At 37.8% G+C, this 17,041-nt stretch overlaps 1 protein-coding gene across 1 annotated transcript; it reads left to right on the plus strand.

Moving 5' to 3' along the window:
- Positions 1–9,451: 9,451 nt before the first annotated feature.
- On the plus strand, positions 9,452–13,414 carry LOC104929103 (agouti-signaling protein). Its single transcript, XM_010743549.3, has 3 exons — positions 9,452–9,806; positions 12,652–12,728; positions 12,945–13,414. Exons 1-3 carry the CDS (start codon positions 9,677–9,679, stop codon positions 13,146–13,148), a joined length of 411 nt encoding a protein of 136 aa, XP_010741851.1. The 5' UTR covers positions 9,452–9,676; the 3' UTR covers positions 13,149–13,414.
- The last annotated feature ends 3,627 nt before the right edge of the window (positions 13,415–17,041 follow it).

Below are 17,041 nucleotides of genomic sequence, written 5' to 3' on the forward strand. Positions count from 1 at the left end.
TAACCATTTGACCCTGATTGCGGTCTATGTAATTGGGAGGAAAGTTAGGCCATAGGCCAAGAAAAAAATAATTAGCTTTGAGTGCAGATTCATGGCAATAGCCCTGCTATACTAGAACTTAGTTTTGTTGGATAACTTAGTTTTGTGCGACTTTTGGCAATTTAGCAAAACTCTTTCATCCATTTTGTGTATCCATCAGTTGGAAGAGCACAAAAAATGTTACATGCGTATCCTTCAAAAGAGGATGCACTTCTGCGCTGTGCTGTTTTTCCACAATTGGTTGCCAAATTGTACACATGGCCATGAATTGAACACATTATTCAACTATAAACAAATTTAGACCACAGCTGTGCACATCCACCTTAATCAAAGCTTCAAAGAATAATGGAGCTCTGCTCATAAGCTGCACTACATAAATATCAGCTGCATTTTGATAATAATAAATGGCTATAAATTAGTAGGTCTGGTATTCTGCAAACGTGGTAACGTCAGCCAATCAGCATTTATATAGACATTTGAAATTCTTGACATAACACATTGAGATGATTATGCAGCACTGTGTGCCCTCAGGGTGCTTTCAAGTGATTTTACCTATTTAGGAGACTATCTAGGGTCTATGACTGTACCACACTCCTCCCCCTCATCATATGTAACTAACACATGCTGTTTCTCTTTCACGTGGTGATGTGCACTCACTACATGTGCATTATAGGTTGTTGGATTTCAGGTCTTCCTTCATCTGTTCCCCATCTGGTGTCTTCACATACACGAAGTAGTGCTCTATCTCCCATCTCCCACGACTCTCCCATGCAGTTCGAGAATGGGAGAGTCGTGTGATCAGTTGACCTGTAACTTGCGTTACTGGTGTGGCATCACGGCTTCTTGTCTGGCTTTATGTTTTCACATTGCATTTTATTTGAGCTGAATGGGTTGAATGGTGAATCTGTTGTGGTGTGGGCTGTCATGCAGCGCTTCACCTCTGGTCATCCAGGTCACTTTACCACCAGAAGCTGGAACACTAACAACAAACACTTGTTCCTCTTCCTCACATATTTCATCCATCTCCTCCTCTCCTACTAGACCACCCAACCTTCCTTATGTTTGAGTACCCTTCTCTTATGTTATTTCTGTCCTCTCTTCAGCCTTAATCTCTCCTTCCTCCCATCACAAGTCCTTCCACTACCACTGTTTCACCTTCCAGTCCTGGACTTGGATCTGACACAGCCTTTAATTCAATCTTTGTGTATTGGGTTAAAAGAGAACAGTTTTATACTGCAGCAGCTGTTTTAGTTGTAGACAGGTAACACATGGAAGGAATGATCTGAATAAATGAGCAGATCAACATAAAAGCAAGTGCACTGCATTAATCACTTAATACATATACAGTATGTGATTGTTGGCATATATGCTGAGGAGACCCAGTTGATTCTGATTTTGAGGTCAAACGCAAAATTATTAGGACAACCTGGCAGCTCGCCTGGTAGAGTGTGGGCCCCATGTATAAATAGCTAATTCCTTACTGCAGCGACACAGGTTTGATTCTGACCTGTGGCCCTCTGCTGCAAGCCAACTCCCCTCTCTCTCTCTGATTTCCTGTCTGTCTTCAGCTCATATATCTGCTAGGACCTAGGATTAGCACGGACCATTTGACTTCAGCTATTGATGCCCTGTACAAATTCAAGTACATGTACTTTACACCAAACCATTTTTATTGGAGTGTTCCCACAAAGCACTTAGTGCACAAACTTAGAAGAAATATGTTTAATGTTACAGAAGGCTGCAAACTGTGATGGGGAAATGTACTTTCTAGACGATCTGAATATAGACTGTCTCCAAGTAAATTGTGAAGTCAGCAACCTGTATTGCCCACATCTTCACTGATTCTAAAGTAATGTGCTCAAACGCTCTAATAATTGTTTACAGTGATCATAATTTCATGCCAATTGCCTGGAAAGCTCTAAATTGAAAGCTCTGATTTAATTAGGGCCATAAAGAAGGTACAATGGGATAAAATATGGGTAACAGAGACAGAGCACTGTTTCAAGAAGTGGCTGATAAACATGCCCCATTAGAGAATTCAGTTAGAAAAAGAAAAGCACCGTGGATTTATCAAAAACTGAAGGCTCTGATGGCCCAGAGCGATCAAATGAAAAATCTGGCAATGCTACTGACTGAAAGTCATACTGTTCACTATGTAACCAAGTGACAAAACTAAATAGGAAAAAGAAAAATAGGTATTATCAGAGTAGGTTAAATAAAATCAAACATGATGCAAAGAAAACATGGAATACTCTCAATGATATAATGGGTAGATCTGGGAAAAACACCCCGTCCTTCACAAAGGCAGATAGATATTTCCAACCATTGAAATGAATAATTTGTTGCAAAGTTTTGGAAAGTAAAGAGTGAAATGATAAATATAATAGTTTATATTAATAATCTTATTAGAATTAATTAGTTAATTTGTTACATTTAGTCACAGTAAAACTTTTTTAAACATTTGTTGTGACACGTGTGTAGTGGATGGATATTCTCCATCTAGTAAATAAAAGGTTGCCATTGTTGTGGAGAAATTGCTGAAGTCAAAGGTCAATGGTGAGGTCAGGAAGGAAGAAAGTGTTCAGGAGCCTCTGATGTCTTATGCTGTATTATTTATTGACACTTGGCCAAGGAGAATTAGAGACACTCTCAAAGTTCATCAGAAGTGCCTGAGTCGGTCTCACATTCTGCCCAACTCATCCTGGTGGATAGACTTTAAACCCCAAGATAACACCATAAATACTATATGCCCAGAATTAAGCCAAAGAGAATGTTTTCACACATGCAGGTGTTATTGTTAGCATATTCTAGTCTGAAGACACTATTGTCTGTTTACACAGATTGGAACAGAGCAGGTCATCTATTTCAGAGGTAAAATAAAGGTTATTCACTTCTGAGAGCCACAATCCATTGATATACATTTTTTTGCAATATCTCTAGCAGGATTTTTGAGATCTTAATGGAATGATTGTTTAAGTTTAGAATTTGAGAGATTGCCCAAAAGATCTCAGGATCCTTTGAGAAAGTAACTCCATGGATTGAGGGTAAAGCATCACAGAACCTATGCCAAAACCCCATGTTGGTTGATGAGGGCATCCACTCAAGCCTACAGCATTGTGAAGGAGTTCTGAATTGAAGTCTGTGTAATAGCAATTCTAAGATTTCTTTCAAAATACATAAAGTGTGTTGGAAAATAGTTGCGGAAAACATGTGAAAAGACTTTGAACAATAAGTTGAAAAGTGGAGTTAAGTTGAAACAGTTTTTCACCAGTTTTCAGTCCAATCCATTTTTTGGGCGGTGCTAAAGGGTGGCGCAGTGACACACTGAGGCCACTCTGAGCATACCCACTTCATAGTTAGTCATGTCATTTTCAAAAGTTTCAAAATTGCTTCTTACTGCTCCCACAAGTGGGCGTGGCTTCAGCGACTCCAGCAGGCACGCCCCTACAGTCCTGGAGCTGAGAATACTGCTCATTTTTACCTTAATTTTGACAACTGATTTCATAAACATGTTGATATTTTTAATAATTTAAATTTGGCTGGGTGGGTAATAACTCTTTCTTCTTTGGTCTGACAAACTCAGAACACATATTTATTCTTACTTTACAGACTTTAAGGGCGACATATCCTTCTTGAAGCTAGTGTGCTGTTTAGCCAACTTTGCAATTAGCCTATCCATGGAGAGGTGGCCACTGTTATCCTCAACCAGCTCAGCACTGATGTTAGCAGCCAGCTAACTTGCTGCACATCGAGGTCGCCCTTGTGGATGGTCTTGGCTGCTTGTCTGTTTGTTCAAGTTAGAGTTGCTCATTACCGTTTTAGTTTTGCACTTCAACTTAAAGAGTTTTGTTTTTCTGTCACAGGGGGTTGTCACTGTGAAAAGGTGAAAGTGAAAAAGAAGAGCGCTTTATCTTTTTTCCCTCCCCTACGTTGTCATAATCGGAAGTGAAATTTTATAGAATCCAGATGTATACAGATGGCAATACATATCAAAACCCTGCTGAAACATTCAGTGATGTACACATGCATCAGTTTGCTTCAGGGCATTGATTATGCCAATCACAGTCCATAAATATTTACAACACCAGACCTCTTCTGACGCTTGTATAAGTCAAATTCTATAAAATTCTTCTAAGACATTGTAACATGGGGATCAGTTAAACCATTTTACAATACAACATATTTTTCTTCTTATCCCTGCTGGTCCGTAGCCATGCAGATAGTTTTTGTTTTGTCTGCTGAAGATTTTAAGGTATCCACTTCTAAGGTTTCTGCCTCTATGTTGATGCGACTTTGTGTTTTTTATATATATGAAAAAACTCTACTCACACACGGCAACTTGTCTTCTCATAAACAATGTTTATGGTATCTATAGTTTATAGTTACAGGCGCGATCCAAAGACCTCACTTTTGACATTTTTCACTGTAACTAACTCCCTGAGGAACTCTATTGTTTCATTTTGACAACACAGGCTTGTTAGTTAATAAATCAAAGCCACTGAAAATAAGACAGGCACATCATCCCCAAAAACATTATTTTTAAGACTTGAGAGTTCAGGGTTTCATATGTCGTTGTGTGTGCTGACCTGCTGTTTTCACTCTTTAATTTATGAAGGGTATAATAACCACAGCTAATGTTGAATCGTCTCAAACAACGCCTGGTTAAAGGTCACGTAATGCACTTTACGGATGAATGGCAACCGGTAATGTTTGCTAGGATATGGTTACTACTTCATTTGTCTGAAACAGAAACGTGTTTTTTCAATCACTGAATCTGTCTCGATTCCCACGTGGATCTCGTGTGGAACCAACATGTTTTTGTTATATTGCATGAATTAATATGAGGTCTTAGTTCACATATTCACCCATTGTTGCACTATGAAAGATGCATATGAATAACATTTGTTATCACTTTGTATGTCCTGGATTTAAAGGGATATGATGCTGATACTGTAACACATACTAAAGTACAGATGTTTATCAGAAATATTAAATTCATACACAATTACATGTAGAATGATATATTGAATACACATGTATGCGTCCTTACATTTAAAGTGTCAATGTGTTTCAATAAATCAGATGCTATCAGTAATATCAGTTATAGTATGACTTGTTTTTTGTACGTCATTTTCAAAATGTAATAAACTCTTATCACAGGAAAAAAAATCCTTTCTCTTTACTGCTTTAGCTGTTTATAATTCTTTGAGGAGGTATGTCGATATCCAACCCTGCTTTACAACAGCTTATAGATGTTTGTAGTCACATGGTAACATCTGAGTAATTTGACACAGATGGCGTGTCCACTGTTGCGTTTCACAACATTTCAGAGAACACATCAGACCAGCTGCATTCACACGACAGTATGGTCAGTTTGCGAGGAACAGGAGAGGCCAATAAAACAACATTTTTAGACTGTAGTGGACAGTGTGACATTTGCATTTACTTTTACAGTATGACCTTTTACCTTTCTGTCATGTTTACAGTTGCTGCAGTGCTGGCTCTCCTTGATCATCTTTCTGTCTTCCCAGTTAAACAGCAGCATTACTGTAATGAAACTCTTTGCTGCCAGTCTGTGTGTCCACTGTCAAGGTTATAATTTTGCCGGAATATGGTGAAATACATTTCAACAAGACGCAACCTTCCATCCTGACCCTTGAGGAAAATCAGCCATGCAAGTTCATCTCAGTTGTGTGTAATCAGAAGAGAGATGTTATTCTGAGAGTACAGAGATGCATATCTCACTTGTCACACAGTGAAATGAATACATCAGCAAGATAACTTTGGACTTAACTGGACTTTTGAACTTATGACAGTGGTGTATATCATCATGGTAATTTATGCTGCACAGCTGAGCTTCCCTGATACAGTTCTTATCCAAACATATTTAAAGCAACTCATTTTAACCCTTTGATCAAAAACGGTCAAAAACAACACAGGTCAAAAACGTATTCCTTAGAAAATGTTTTTTAATGACCACTAATCATCATTTTTATTTTTTACTTTAAGAACAAAAATACTTGTTGTATTCCTGCATCAAATGCATGTGTACACTTGTGATTTAAAGAAATAAAGACACACTATAATAATAATTGTGTTAAAATAAGTATTTTAGCAGTAATACTAAAGAATAATACATATAGTAATTGAAATATGTTGGAATATGTGTCACACGACACTGATTGCACTGATATTGGGTGTATCTGTAGTGTACCTGTAGTTAATTGTAGTGAATAAAAGCTTGCAGTATTGTCATGGCATGCCCGCTCGGCCTGCATGTCCCTTTAGGATGCATGCCCTTTTGGAACAAGCCACTGCTTCGATGCTGGAAGTGCTGAGATGCTGAGTACCAAATTTGGTGACAGATTGAACATCGAGTTCTAATTGATAGATATAGATAATAAAAACGTAGACAGGTTAATTTTGACCCATGTTGTGCTTCATAGAGTCATAGTTCTACATTTAGTAAAATATGCATATTCATAAAACTGTCCAAAGGTAACCAAAAAATCTCTCTATCAGCAACTCTAAAGCTCTGGCTCAGACCCGGCACATGGACCCGGCTTTTGATAGATAAGGACCGGGGAACTGTTGCAGGGCTTACTACTTCACTACAAACTCAAGTTGGACCAGAACAGGTAAACCGATTTTTAAGCTATTAACAACCATGCAATTATATACCATGCACAGATGGACTCACAAATCACATCTTGTCTGTAGACGATCACTGAGGGGTTGATTGGTCATCATTATCATCATTAAGACATGATTCATTAAGATACTGTAGAATGTCACTCATGCCAATATCACTTGTATTAACAATGGTGCCAAGTTAGAATCATCCTAAATCAATAATGTGATAAAAATGTCCAAACTATGCAGAATTATCTTCTCTGTTGGATGTTTCTCTTAAAGAGAAGGCTTTTGAGCTGTACAGTGTCAGATTTTGTGTGACTATAGGGGACTATAAATCCTCCACAACGAGGGTGGTTGGATGGTCAGTGAAGATGCAGAGCTTTTCAAATCAATAAATCTTTATAGATAGATAGATAGATAGATAGATAGATAGATAGATAGATAGATAGATAGATAGATAGATAGATAGATAGATAGATAGATAGATAGATAGTGAGGTGTCTGCATATAGATGCATAGTCACATACTTATGCTAGTACTATGATATACATGTGGTTTACATCAACATAATTGTTTGGCCTGCTAGCTGTTATCTTGGTCCATCCTGACTTTAAGGATATTTGGATAGGGGTAGCAAAGAACCAAAGAGCTGTCAGGGGTGCTGATGATTGTGTTGTAATATATGTTAAAAGAGTCATGTAAGATCGGGTATCTCAAGTCCCATACGGTGTTTTTTTTCCTGTGTGTGTTTCATTTTTCAGAGATTTCAGGTCAAAGGTTAAGAGCAAATTGTTGGGGCATCCTGGGAAAGGGGCCTCTCTTTTCTTCTGTCCCTATCTGACACTGATTTATACTTTTGTTAATGTAGACTGCATGTATTGTATTGTATAACCTCTACGGTATATAAGGGTTTGTCCCGCATAGTTCGAGAGAGTCTCATCATTCGGCCAGGGGCTCTCCAAGTAACGTTTTACTTGCTACAATACTGAACTTATTGTAATAAGTTTGTTATACAACTAAGACAGTGTCGGCGGAGTTTCTTTTCAAACATCTTTAACTGCATCACCACTGAATATATGACAATAGATAGATAGATAGATAGATAGATAGATAGATGTGTTGAATAAAAAGTACAAGACATAGAATGTACAAAATGCAACAATAAAGGTTGATTATAGCTCATGATTAATGGCAGGCATTGCCTTAGGGATGAAGGAGCTGAGACTCCCCTGTAATCTTAAAGCAGAGCACTCACTGTAGCTTTGTCACCATGTCAGCAGTGTCTAGCGGACTGACAACAGAATTGTCAGCATATTTCACTTATATACCTATAGGCTCCTACAACTGTCCGTGTACAGTATGTACTTTAAAAGTGGGATTAAATACGGTCATGAGGAGCACCAGGGGAGAAAGATTTTGCCTCAAATGCAAACATCAATAAATGAGAATTCTTCAAACGTATGCACATCTGGCTCATGTAGTAACACTCCTCCAATGTATGCACATCCGATTTGTGTAGTTAAAAGGGGCGGTTAAATAAAGCCAGGTGGTGGAACAAACAAATACAACTGTTGGTTAACAGCAAGATGGATGGCATATGTTGCTATCAGAGACCCCAGTGGAGGGGAGTTGTTAGAGGATGATAGGAGAGTGCTGCCATTTACAGGCAATGACAGATAATTGGGAATTCAATGAACAGCAATCAGGACTGGGCAGTCAATAATACCTGTTCTGTTCAGCCAGGAAATGTCAAAGTGAAAATCAACAACAAGAATGAACTTTATGAACCAAGTCTTGGCTACACTAACCTATTGTTGCTATAGCAACACCAGTTATTTCCTCCACAACATTCGATATAATAATATTACTAATAATCATAATCATCATACTAATAATAATATAATAATTAATAATTAAAATCTATAGGTTAAATCCTCACAACACTATACAGTTTCAAATATAAAATACTATTCATAGAACGGCTTTGCAGAGAGGTGTGCATCCATACTGCCCAGCATGCTCAGTCCATATATTGTCTGGACTGGTCACCATAAAGAGTGTGGCGGGGGGACGCTGCTCCCTGGTGCCCCCTCGTGGAGCCGGCTCTAAATAGACTGCGCTGAGCTGATGAACATGTTTGTCACAGTGAAAGGTTTATATGGTGTCATGTAGATGAGATTATTCCCCCCGCAACAAAAACAACAACAACAACAACAACAACAATGCTCTCGAAATTCTAAGAAAACTTTCGCTCTTCAGGAAAAAGGAAAAATAATTTGCTGGTTGAATTACTAATAACATCACATGGGATGTGTGTAAATCCAGACCATGTCCAAAGAGGATTAGAGATTATGTTTTATAGCGAAAGGCCAGTAAAGACCAGGGACACCTCTTTGTGGCCCTTTAAACTTGTTTGTTTGCACGGTGGCACTGTGATATTACTTGAGATATAGCTGTAGAATATGAATTTTCTCATTAAGAGATACACTTATGTAACTTATTCAAAATATTTACAACCCTGAATGCAGCATAAATATATGGCTATAAGAATACATATATTGTTGTAGTTACGTAATTATAAGTACTGTACTGTAAGTAGGTCTAAATATGTAATAAGTACTATTGTGAGCTATATATGTGTAACCTGCTTGTCTCAAAGTCACAGCCACTGACTCTCTGAAGTGGGTGACATGAATTAAAATAAAATGTCAGTAATCATCTGACAGTGTTAATAGGTGTCCAATCTGATGTTAGATCATTAAGGTCACTGTTGTTGATACTGCTGAGAGGCGTGAAGACAAAGAGGGGCGTGTACTATGCGTGTGTAAACCCTGCCTCTCAAATAAGTTTAGGTCGGTGGGGAGTGAGAAGCAGAGACAAAGAACAAGACTTCAAAATAGCAAGTTGGATTTACAGGCTGCACCCTGCAACACACACGTTTTTACCTACCTATCCGGGCTCTATTGTGGCATCGGAGGAGAGATAGCTGCCTGCAGGCAGGATGAAGTTGGCATTGTCGTTTTGCATTCTGCATTTTGCCTTAGTCTGTGCTGGACTCTTCAACCGCAATGACCTCCAAGCGGCCCACAGCAATTTGTCAGGCAGCAGGGCCCAAACCCCTCAGAGCACAGGTGAGTGCATGAACCTGTTTTAATGATGAGACCGTTTCTACACTTCATAGAGTTCAATAATCACTATCACTATGTCAGATATGTCTGACAATAAAAGCCTAAATGTATTTAATCAATAATGAAAGTCCAACGGGGTTTAAGAACATTAAATTACAAAAAAAAAAAAAGATTTAAAAACACAATCAAACAATGTATTGATATAAAAAGGAACAACACATATTCATATATGGTAAAATTGTTGTCCAACATGAACGATTAAATACTGCATAGCTGTGAACTTTAATGTGCCAAAACCAGTTGATAATAAAGGTGCGTTCATTATAAATAATACTAATCTGCCATCATCACCCTGCTGTTTCTGCGCTGTTACTGCACGGCACATGCCACTCGTGACAGTAAAAACGGATGCATTTCAGTCTGAATATGAAATGCAAGATACTTTCAAACGTAGGATAACTTCGTAGAATAATGATTTGATCTTGTTGTTTCTTAAAATATAGCCTGAAATCACATAATTGATGCGAACATAGGTCACTCCCCGGGTTGGATTTGTGGGCATGTGGTTGGCTGTGGTTATAGGCACAGTCTTGAGGATCTCACGCTTTAACAGATATGATCTGAGACCGAAGAGAAATTAAATATGTAATATGTGATTTGGCACATTGTAATGTGATGATAACATTGAATTATCTGTGCGTGTTTATGTCTCTTATGGAAGTTTCACGAAATCATTAAAATTATACAATGTATTTTTAAATTGGCCAAACACTACAGTAAACACCTTGCCTGCTCTACAAACTGTAAGATGATCTGTTGTTCATCTCTGGCAAGACATAATTCTTCCACTGCATCCAAAGGCAAAACGTTGCAGTCACAGATTCACATACCCCTATTCAAAGTGACATTAGATATACTAACACCTAATGCAAATGTGTTTCAGTGCAGGCTGCTATCCTATATATTTATTCTACACTTCATTTTAAATACTGAAGAGGCGGGTAGGTACAAAAAAAGTCTGACAGATAGGATAGAAAAGAGCATACACATTATTAGAATACTTAGCTTGGTCTCCCACATTCTAATGTATCACTTACTTTCAGGTGTTCATAATTATTCAAGTAGGCCTAATATAACTTTTTAACAAGACAGTTTCATGCATGCACCGATTTTATGACTGTATAATTTTAGCTATAGCTGGTATACTGTAACTCTCCCTGTAAGCTGCAGAAGTGAGTGCTTATAGGATCACAGTCAGAGGAATCAAAGTGGACCATTTTTTTTTCTCCCCCATTTAAATGGTTTCAAGGAAAACCCCAAAATGTCAGGTGGCGCCTGTGTTTGATTGGTACAACATGATCTGTTAGCAGGAGGCCCCGCACATAGCACAGCACAGCTGGTATCACATAAGCAACATATATCAACATGGGGACACACTTGACCATTTTTAGCCAAACTCATTTATGTAGTCTACAACGTCCCCTTCTCTTCTGTCGGTTGGACAATTTATAAAACCGGTTGTAAAGTCTTAATGGGGATGTTAAACCATTTTACAGGCATCCATCAAACATTACGTGCCATGCATAAAGTAGGCAGTAAATTAGGATTTAAGTGGTGCATTTATTTTCTTGTCCATCTCATTGTGCACTGCATTGCCAAAACTATTGTTTACTATGAACTTATGATCACATCAGTTCAAGACAGTAGCGTATATTTATGAAGGGCTGTTCAAGACATTATTCATTCTGTCCCTCTCACACACATATATTCTCCTCTTACATACATATATTCTCAATCTCATATACGTATATTTATGTCTGTCGAGAATATTATGTATGTGAAAGGAGAATATATGTGTGTGAGATGGTCAGAATAAATAATGTCTTGAACAGCCTATGTGTAGCCTGCATGCAGTCTAATGAGAGGATTAGATTCATCTTGTGAAAAAGAGTGGGAAGTAGGGAATTTAAGGTGTGGTGCATGTGTACTGAAATTTTGGGACATCTTCCTATGCAAGACATTGTTGGATTTATTCAAGTCAGGACACAAGTGCAGTGTGTATATTTTATGCTTTATATTTATGACCAGTTTTGGCCATGAACACTATAGCAAGCACTACAGGTGATAGTATTTATGGCACTCATCTATGAAAATAGTCCTTTTGATACCCTTTTTTCACTGTGAGCGCCAGCCTCGTTTGGTGATTCCACTGAAGATCCCTGGTTTGTTGTCCTACAATTACAAAATAATTATTATAATTATTACGAATAATAATTATGATGTTGATCACAAGCTTTGGGACTAAGAGAGACTAATTATGTGTCTCTGTCTTTAGTAGCTGTTGCATATGGTGTAGTGGTCGAAAGCAAGTGGTCAAAGTAAAGTACATTTACTCAAGTTCTGTACAATTTAAAATGTTTTACTTGAGTATTTCCATTTAGTGCTACTTTATACTTAAACTGGCAGAATCCACTTTGCATAATGAGTAATTTTACTAAGTAAAAGAAACTTAGTAAAAGTATATAAAAGTAGTATATTTTGTTACACATTTGTATCCTACTTTAAATTTGTGAAATGTGAAACAAAATTAAAAAGCTGTATAATCATTTATGTCTACATTGTTATATTAGAGTTAGATCACTCTCAACTTTCTGGGTTCTAAAAAGATTGCCAATCATTGATTTAAAAAAAACAACAACAACAACTTATGCTAAGCTTAGACTTGAATGTACAGTAATCAGAATACATGACAAGCAAATACTTGGACTAATGGTTCAATCAGCAGTCTCTGGCAGAGCTGTTCTACAGACCTATTTCCTAATCAATAATCTTGATGTCATTTCAACAGGATATTTGAACCAAAACAGACAGAGACCATTGTTTGCAAGGAGAAGACAGTATGAACGACAAAGGATTCATGTGCAGGTAAGATGTGTATGGTTTTTATTTCAGTCACATTGAGCATAGACATTTCAGGAAATATTTTTGCTCACCAATATTTTTGTTTTGTTTTTGTTTTACAGCTTTAAAACCTAAGAAAACAAACAGCTTTGCAATTAGAATTTCAGGTTCATCATTTGATTTTGACACTCTGACATTCACCTATTCCTTTTTTCTCTTTCTGTTCTCTCTACCTTCCAGAAACCCAAACCTATTCTTCCAAATATTGAACCTCTTCCTTCTAAACCAGCACCTAAACCTGCCAATCCCAACTGCTCCCAGCTTACACAAAGCTGTTCGCCCCAGTCTGGCTGCTGTGACCCATGTTCTTCATGCCACTGCCGCTTCTTCAATGCAATCTGCTTCTGCCGGAAGACAAACTCGTTATGTGAGAAGAAAACATAAAGAACACCGGCACACCGAAACCAAGATACAGAAATTCAACACAAAATGAACACAGATGCCATCAGTCATGCGGCCACTATTGTATTATAGCCGTTTATTCAACAAACAGATTGATGCACCATATGGATGGGACAATGGACATCATCTCAAAAAAACAGCCTCTTAAGACAGTAAATGGTCATTTGAAGGCGTTTAAACATACCTCTTGTGAAAAGCAGCATTTTCCTCTTGGAAAATGAATGCATTTTAGTGTAATGCAAATACATTAAAGAACCATACTGTATATGTGTGCTACTAAGCATTAACATGTGTTTCATGGAGCTGAAGACATGATGACTCTGCCATGGACATTTTCGCACTAGGCTACATAAAGTCAGTCAGCTCCTTGCTTGCGTGTGACATGATTTGTAATGTGCAGGGGGCGATGCATCACGTAGAAACCAACAGTGTGTCACAGTTAAATTCACTCTATCATGCATTAAAGTAACAAAACAAAAAAATCTTTTGACTGAAAAATGTTCAAGCTGCAGCTAAGTCATATTCCCCATTTGCAATTTGTGAAAGCACAGCACTAGAATTAAATAACAACAAGAGCAACTTTTGCAGCCTTGTGACAGTTTCACTGTGATGGTGAGCTCTCACCTTTCTGTCATCACTACATACTGTTAATAATCAAAGAAGCTCTGAGGCTTTACATTTGTTATATATGTTAGAATACGAGATTTCAGAGGTACAGTCAGGCTTCATTCATGATTTTGTACAGTCAAATTAACCAAAAACGTCTTATTGATTATCATGATGAAGTTTCAGGGCATTTCTGTAACCATTGGAAGTCATGGTGCCAGAGGGTAGGGAGAGCCGCTAAATGATAGAAACACACAGAAACACTGCAGACAAAGTCCAGACACACAACAGGAGACTCTCTGTGTCAGACGAGTTTTCACATGTTGACTAAACTTTAACTGAGTCTCAGTCACAGTCACGACGAGTCCATGCTACCTAAGCAGCTGAACTTGTTTAGACCCCGTCCTATGTGGGTCATTATACTGTCATCGGTCAGGCACACACACTGTAAATGATACTATTGGCTGCAGAGTGTGATAATATGTCAATAAAAAACAGCCATCAGCAACACTTTTTTGTTCTCCTTCGATCTACATTGATCTCGTAAGTCGCCTATGTGAAGTCTGAATGACGGAAATCGAGTAACAAGGCTGTTTTAAAAATGTAAGGAGTAGAAAGTACAGATAATTGCCTGAAAATGTAAGGAGTAGAAGTAAAAAGTCGATAATTACTCCAGTGAAATATAGATACCCAAAAATTATACTTAAGTAAGGTAACAAAGTATTTGTACTTCGTTACTTGACACCTCTGATAATGAGTAGGATTTGTCTTTTGCTGCTTGTAAACATGCAATTCAAAGTTGGCCCCTTTCCCCCTCCTCAACTCAATGAGCAAACGGTGGTCTAGTGAACTAAAGAGTGAATGAAGACAGGGAGCAGCTGCCTAACAGCCTGCACGTTGCCCAAGGGAGAAGCCCAGCAATGTCCTGAGCGCAGCAAAGAAATAAGAAAATGCAGACAGAGGGCAGCGACAGACACCGACGCGCTTCTAGTGAGCACAAGTTATGATTGAGAGGAATTAATTTTGTATGATTCTATACTTTTAAAATTTATTTTAGGAACACTCTACTCATTATGCTTTCAAAGTTAATACAAGGAGTTGGTTATGAAACAGTCTCTGATTCCTCTGTATGACCAACGTAAGCAGATTGGCTGTTTCTATATAGTTGTTCTTTAAAGGTATAGGTCACAGTGGACATTGGACAGTATAATACAACATGGTGGCTGTGCTACCGAGATATATCCTAAGGCCTAAGTATTATGTTGCGTGTTTCTTTCACTCCCCTCCAAAAAAAAAAAAAAAACGCACACGCAGGAGGTAGACACAAACTTTAGTCCACAGGATCCACAGGCCACCAGAATCAGCATGAAATGAAAGTTCTTTGTAGTAACTTAATCTTAAATTCTCTTAAAACGTATTCATCCTTAGTGAATTGTTTTGTACATTATCAGTATCATTATAATTATTGTTGTCCTGATTTTGACGTTGCTTGTTGGTTTCCACCATTGTTTCAGCACGAGTGTACACTTGGTTTTGTTTTATTGATATTATTATGCCCATAATTGTCTGAATTATCTGAGTTTTATCTGATTAAAAAAACAAACCTGTAGGCCTACCAAGCCCTGGCAGAACATCACCCCCACCCTCAGCCACCTTCATTTGGTTTTCAGTCCAGACTTCAGTGTGGTAGCCCCCAACCCCAGCCACAATGCTGCATCTATGAACACAGAAAACCTACCTGTTCAGACCTGTGGTCTTCATTAATTGTGTTATTCTCTGTTAATATTGCTGCTATTACTCTTTGTTCATGTGTTACTTGTTTTGTCTGCCTCCATATATGTAATATTCCTTTGTGTCCATAGAAAAGTGCTATTGAAATGCAAGTTATCGGTATAATTATCATTCTTGTATCAAACTTTTTGTATCAAACTCACAGAAATTAAACAGTTTATTTGTAACTGTGCTTTGCTTATGAAAATCAATTCATACTACTTGGCCTCTTCGGTTGAAACTCTTTAATGTGTCATCTTTGAGAATTAATGTGTTTGACACATAATTGTTGCAGCCTTAGCAAGTGCAAGTTACATGCACAGGTACAACCATGAAGTAAGGTAAAAACAATAGCACATGACACACTATGGTGTGAATATTCCCATCCACCGTATGCAACAAAGTTAGTGCAAAGGCAAATTTCTGTTCAAAAAATGCTTTTTTAAAAACACAAAGGAAATGTTAGGCGCACTGCAAATGATAGGTTCAGCACGTAAGTTCCGTATTGTAATGCATTGATCTTACAGGAACTGTGTGACAATGTTACGTTTTCTGTAAACATTCATGAAAATCATTTATTTGGTTAGTGACAGCCCAGTGTGTTGTGCAAGACTGAAAACTATTAAATAAATAGTTTTCCATTTTTGGGAAATACACATATTTGCCCTTTTGACAAGAGTTAGATAAGAAGCCTGGGAACACTCTCATCTCCGTACAGTAAATATGAAGCCAAAGCCTAATCGATTTTTTCTTCTTTGTTAAGTCTTTAGAATGCCCTTTACATTTGCTGCACCAACCAAACGTAAGCCTCAGTGCCTGTGCTATACTATAGCACAGGCACTGAGCTATACTAGTACTATAGCTATTGCCTAGCAGCATGTGCAAAAATACATTGTTATCATTCTCCTGCCATCTTGCTAATGTATAGCTAATAATGTTTAATTTGCTGTGATGTTATGGGAGATGAAAGACATATATATATATATAGATTAAATACCACTTTGGTTTTTGTTTAGGTGCAAACATTTTTGCTGTCATGGTGACAACTGCTCTGTCTTCCACTCTTGTCTGTAATTAACTTTAATTTAAAAAGTCAGCCAGTTGAAATATTGCATCGCTCCAAAAAGCAATTACCAGTAATAGGGCTGTTCGTTTGTTTTTCTCTTTCATGATGTCAGGGTTAAAAAATTATACCCATCATAAGGCAAATATTTTATTGGTGTGTAGGTGTTTCTTCTGTATATTAGTGTATCATTGTGTCTGCTGGATCTACTCAAAGTACAAACTAAAACTGGGGAACAGGGTGCCAATCCATAAAGTGTGGAAACAGCAGAAATCTGGGTTTTTCCCTCAGCTGGAAGAATCATAACTGCATCAGCAGGAGGGTTCTGGCTGGATGTGACTGATGTGATCGATTATTATTCTAACATTTACATTTCGTATGACCGGTGGAGAGGTTGTTTGCATGCAATCAAAGTAAGAATCCGATCCTGAAAAGG

This window comes from Larimichthys crocea, chromosome XXIII (assembly GCF_000972845.2).
Source record: "Larimichthys crocea isolate SSNF chromosome XXIII, L_crocea_2.0, whole genome shotgun sequence".
NCBI lineage: Eukaryota > Metazoa > Chordata > Actinopteri > Sciaenidae > Larimichthys > Larimichthys crocea.

Coding starts and splice junctions, on each gene's coding strand:
- LOC104929103 (XM_010743549.3), top strand. CDS start 9,677: ATGAAGTTGGCATTGTCGTTTTGCATTCTGCATTTTGCCTTAGTCTGT. Junction 9,807..12,651: donor CCAAACCCCTCAGAGCACAG/GTGAGTGCATGA, acceptor TCATTTCAACAG/GATATTTGAACCAAAACAGA. Junction 12,729..12,944: donor GACAAAGGATTCATGTGCAG/GTAAGATGTGTA, acceptor TCTACCTTCCAG/AAACCCAAACCTATTCTTCC.